At 47.4% G+C, this 5268-nt stretch overlaps 1 protein-coding gene across 1 annotated transcript; it reads left to right on the top strand.

The window, feature by feature from the left end:
• The first annotated feature begins 1328 nt into the window (after window positions 1–1328).
• LOC144153395 (arylamine N-acetyltransferase-like) lies at window positions 1329–2201 on the top strand. Its single transcript, XM_077685044.1, has one exon. The coding sequence runs from the start codon at window positions 1329–1331 to the stop codon at window positions 2199–2201; it is 873 nt and encodes a 290-aa protein (XP_077541170.1).
• Window positions 2202–5268: the final 3067 nt, after the last annotated feature.

Here is a 5268-nt window from a genome sequence, read left to right as displayed (position 1 = left end):
GACCTCACGGCCGCTTCCGCCTTTCGAGGTGAATTGTGTCGCTCGCGCCGAAACACGCAGACAGATTTCGTACTGTGATCTCGCACAGAAACGTTAGAGAGCCGAGCCACCCACTTGGAACGTCCGCTTTTGAAACCCGCAAGAAGTTCTGCGGGTATGTCGATCAGGTCAAATTGACGGTGAAAAATGAAAAAAGGCTACGGCACTACTATTCATTTTGGTTTGTATGCATACTGTAGATCTGGCTTCTGCTATGAATTTCGAATTGTTCTCTGCACGACTGAAAGTTTGGCAATTTGGTGGCACACCCTGGGAATAAACGCGAAAAAGACGAACGTACACAGAACAGCGCGCCGTCTTTTGTGTTCTTTTCTACGTGGTTGTGTTTTTCGCGCTTCTTCCCAGAATTGTTCTCGCAGCTTTCTTTAGCGGTACCTTCTTTTGCGCTCAATCTTTAAACACATATTACAGGTTCCACGTCTTATCAGTATAAATACCGACGACAGCGGTTATATTTGCTCCGGAGGGCCAGGGTAATGAAGACCACTCGTTGCAGGTTCTGGAGAAAGTGTTTCAATTCACGTGACGTTTGCGCCCGAAAAGAGAGTGGCAGATGACAAAGATCGGCAGTCGTTGTGAAGACGAAATAGTCCGCGTAAACGGCGACGTGCCGGGCAGACGCGCTGAATTCATACTGAAAACACCTTACTCGCAGTCGCAGTAGAGGCCGTGAAACGGAAGCGGCCGCGCGTTTCCTTGGTCAGCGTGTATCTAGAACAATAACCGTGGGTCACCCACTACCATAGGCTACCGAAAGAGCACAGCTGCTATTGAAACGCCCCTGCTATCCCACGTGGCTTGTAAAATTCTTGAAAAAGAAAAGTCCCCCCAAGAAACAGAAGTTCGCTGAATTCCCGCCGGCCAACTTTGCACACAGCGCTTGCGTTCACCCGCGTCCTGTACTCAAACTGGGTCACGGACGTCTTTCTTTTATTGCAGGCGTACTTTCTCTTCGTTATCCTTCTCTTCACAACTGAGCGATGGAGCATTTATATTGCGTCACACCTATTGTGCGAGTAGAGCACGGAGAAAAGTGCACGCTTTGTTCAGTACTTATCTACGACGCGTGAATAAAGCACAAAGGTTGTACGAACGTTCTCAGAATTGTAGGAGCGTAAACAAGCTCATGGCGGCCTTCAGTCCTTTTTTGGCAGCCTGTGCGCCGCCATATTCCGAAATCACATTCACTTTGCGCGTTTGTTCGCCCTGCGACCAACTTGAACGTACGCCGCAGTCTACTCTTCAGATCATCTGCTCGAGCCGTCCCAATGGATGCGTTAACGGCTGAACAGAAGGCAGCGTATTTAGCTCGCATCGGCGTGTTGAATCCCGGTGCCCCAGACCTGAATACGCTACGCGTGCTCGTGGATGAACATCTAAAGAAAGTTACGTTTGAGAACATCGACGTTCTGCTTGGCCGCCGCATCGACCTGGACGCCAACTCCCTCTTCTCCAAGATCGTCCAACGTGGCCGCGGAGGCTACTGCTTCGAACTCAACTCTCTTTTTGCTCGCCTTCTGCGGAGCATGGGTTACAGCCTGCGACTACGAATGGCTCGTGTGCGCTGGGGAATGCCTCGGGACACCCCGCACACGCTTAAGCAGCACCTCGTACTCATTGTGGATATGCTCGGTGAGGAGTACTTGGTCGACGTCGGCTTCGGAGGACCGAATATCTTTGTCCCTCTTCCTTTGGCAACAGGGCTTGAGAGTGCCGATCATCCCTTCACACTGCGAGCTCTAAATGATGCCGACGGCTGCGAATCAGGTACACTGGAACTGCGTGTGCGTCGTCGGGGCGATTTTCTGCCGATATACCGCATAGAACCTCGCGACACACTATGGGAGGACATTGCGCCGTTCAACTGGTACGCGTCCACGCATCCCCACAGTAGAATGCGACGTTTTCTTGAGATGGGGCGCTCGGACAGTGATGGAATGATGATCATAGAGAACGGCCGCTACAGGAAGCGAAGACATAGCGCTGAATGGAGCATCGTTGAGGAGTGGGACATCCATGACGTCGACGAACTTCTGTCCATCTTCAGGGACAAGTTCTGCCTCCAGCTTTGCCCGGACAAAGACGTGCAACCACTGCGTGCCCTGCTCACGGATATTCTCCACAGTAGTGTAGACCATTGACAGGTCACGTTTGTAAAGATGGCCGTCCCCTCCCGGCGAAAATAGATCTTTTATAGAGTTGTTGCAAAACCAGAACTCCTTCGCATGGGTGTGTGCAATGTTCCGTTACCTTAGAGAAGTATCAATTGCTTTGTGGCAGAGATCAAATCTAAGTCACATTGACCATTTTCGTCGTTAGCTTGTGAGCCCAAATTTGTCCAAGGCAAAAGTGGGAGCGGTGTGTTCTTGTATTGTATCGGAGTGTCATCAATGTAACTGAGAATATCTGCTTGTGTGCTTGTTTTGCCTCCGACATGCAAAGGGCCGACATGCAAAGTCGGCGATTCCTATACTGGATTCCGCGGGTGTTGCGTAGACTGTCATCATTAGCATTCCGTCACAGTTGCTATATACAACAGGTATCTGCAAATTCGGGATCATTGGTCTCTAGATTCAGGATCACCTAGTTTAAGCGCTTGGTGCTTGGTTTGTTAAACCGTAAGAGTTTTGAGGCTCGAAAAAAAAAATAAAAAAACGCTATGTTAGAGTGCCGTTTGAGGGCGCAGTGATGCTATGGCTATTGCGGGGTGGAATGTCTCGAGTGATAGTGTTGCGGTTACGTATTGACCATGAGCCCATGTGCCAAATTCGGGGTCCGGCGCTGGTGTAGTTTTTCTTTTTTAGTTTTTGTTGTTTGAATTACGATTTTTTGATATAGGTTGTAGGGACATCAATAACATCACCATAATCGCCTGTGCTCTATTATCATTAGTATCCACCGCACGGTTTAAAACGAGGTCAGGCCACGCGCACATAAAAAATGAGGCACGCGTTCTCGGCAAGATGCCTGGCGCAATCTCGGTCTTGTCTGGCATGCGCTGTACAATTGGTGCTTCGCGGATGTGATCCGATTGCCGTTTGGCATCCCCTAGCAGGCAGTGGAGTCGTGGTGGACGATGACTGCCTCTGCCACCGCCCCCCCCCCCCCCCCCCCACCTCCTGCCGAACGACGAGTCAGAGGGGGAACATGATCAAAATTCCTTCACACGGATCGTGGAGGTCAAATGCTTCTTTGAACTGGCCAAGGCATACAGCTCCTTACAATAAACGCTAGAGACGAATCTAGCGCTAACGTCTATATATGCGGCTCACATCAGGGCCGTCTGCGTTGTCATGGGCCGCCATTGCATCATGCAGTCGCCTTAGTTTAGTTAGTTACAGTTATCTTCGGTGGCGTCAACATGAGCATTATCAAAAGGCACGCGACCCTAATGGTGGTAACTGCTGGTGGCGCTGCGGTGGTGCTTTGGCGCTGTTGCTCACCTATCGCTCGTGAATGTTAACCATTGAATAATTAGTGGTTGACAGTCATCAAGCAATATTAAAAAATTAGCTGGAATGGAAGCGAATAAAAGTGCACTAGGCGGTTTTCTAATGGAATAACATGGATAGGCTACAATGTGGATTGATTAGTGATTGGTTGTTATGATTGATGAGGTAGGAATAAGGTAAATTGACGTGGGCTCAGATGTAATAAGATAAAAATAATAGATTAAGCTAGATTCCTTTATATAGAGGTGGAGTGATGTAATGATTAAGGTGGTTATTATTGTAGACTAAGATATATTAGGTATCGAGAAGGTGAATTGGTATGGATTAGGGTGAACTAATATGGGCGAAGTTTAACTAAGGCGGTGAGAGTGTAGAAGGCTTACTAAGGTGGAATATGCGGGTAAAAGTAGATTAAGATGAATTTCCCAGGATTCTGGTACAAGAAGGGGATTGGGATGGGTAAAAACAGCAAAATAGCCTGCCTGCTGTTTCAATGGGTTTGTGCACGCCGGTACCCATCGCCAAAGTACGCCTGGCATTATCCTCTAAATCCAGTAAAAATACTTCATTGCCTGGATGCGTATTTAAATCATTAGGCTACTCAAAACACCTGCACCATTGCAGCGCCACTGCTACCCATACCTTAACCATTAACATTTTAAATTTTATGTTTCTTGAGGTAAAACCTTTCCCCTTTAATTGTTCGTGGTGTTACTTTACGTGGCAAATCGCAAAATAGCACTGAAAAGAAGAAATGGTTAGTGGCTCGATGTCCTGTGCACTCCTGGTTTTCCTGGTTTCTGCTGCACTTTATTTCGTTTCGATTGACCATCTCGCACGGGAAACCACACATTGAACATTTGCTAATCCGTGGGGATGTCTTTGCAGGGAGGAGCGAAGGCTGTACGCTTTCGGACTATACGAACACTTGATAAACGATCCCTGCACAGGTTGTTTTTGTAGCAAATAGTAAGGTGCAATATAAACACAGCCACAAACCTCCTTACCGTAGGAAGATGATCGTTACTAATGGACAGCGGCAACTTCCGGGAAGCTTGACCACCAATGCTACCTGAGCTGTGACGCGCATTGCAAGGCCAATGTCTCTAAAGGCAACACAGCCATATCCCTGGCTTTCAGAGGCCACCGGAGGTCGATGTAATGTTTACGCTCTATTTCTCGACAAAGTTGGGAGCACTCGTCCGTAACACGGTTTGATTTCATGTTAACCGTAACGTGGTTTGATCTGGAGATGACTAAAAGCGGCGTGGAATCACATGGTTTACAAAACGGTCACGGTAATATACCGTACGTTCGTGCTCTGAAGTAGATAAGCAATAAATAGGTGAGCACAAGGTAATCATTATTATATTGAGAGATGATTACATAGGAGTTAACCATAAAAAGAGTAAAGTGCCATGCAGTGCTTCCCACTGTTGTTGTTAAATCCAGATAGTAGAAATTCTGAGTGGACTGGTGACAACACAAACAAAACATTGTTTTTTTTTTCATTTCACCAATACACATAGACTTGCAGCACGGCCGCGACAGGGTTCGCCATGCATTGTTCTACTGGCGGCGTTTATTCATTGCATTTTACCGAGAACAATACACTAAATTTGAACTCCGGAAAATGCAGTTTCCTAGAATGACTTTAGTGTTCTCTACCAAGCAGAGCCTTTCGTGTTCTCGCCAGTGCGGTCAATTGGTCATCTAGTCAATTCGTTTCCTATACACGAATAATAATGAAAAACTG

The sequence above is a fragment of the Haemaphysalis longicornis genome, unplaced genomic scaffold (assembly GCF_048455015.1).
Source record: "Haemaphysalis longicornis isolate Haplotype H1 unplaced genomic scaffold, Haemaphysalis longicornis Haplotype H1 scaffold_9, whole genome shotgun sequence".
Taxonomy (NCBI): Eukaryota; Metazoa; Arthropoda; class Arachnida; order Ixodida; family Ixodidae; genus Haemaphysalis; species Haemaphysalis longicornis.
Note: the sequence above shows the minus strand (reverse complement) of the source record. Positions and strands in the feature narration are given on the sequence as shown.

Bases quoted from the DNA above. Each gene is read 5' to 3' on its own strand.
- LOC144153395 (XM_077685044.1), top strand. From the start codon at position 1,329: ATGGATGCGTTAACGGCTGAACAGAAGGCAGCGTATTTAGCTCGCATC.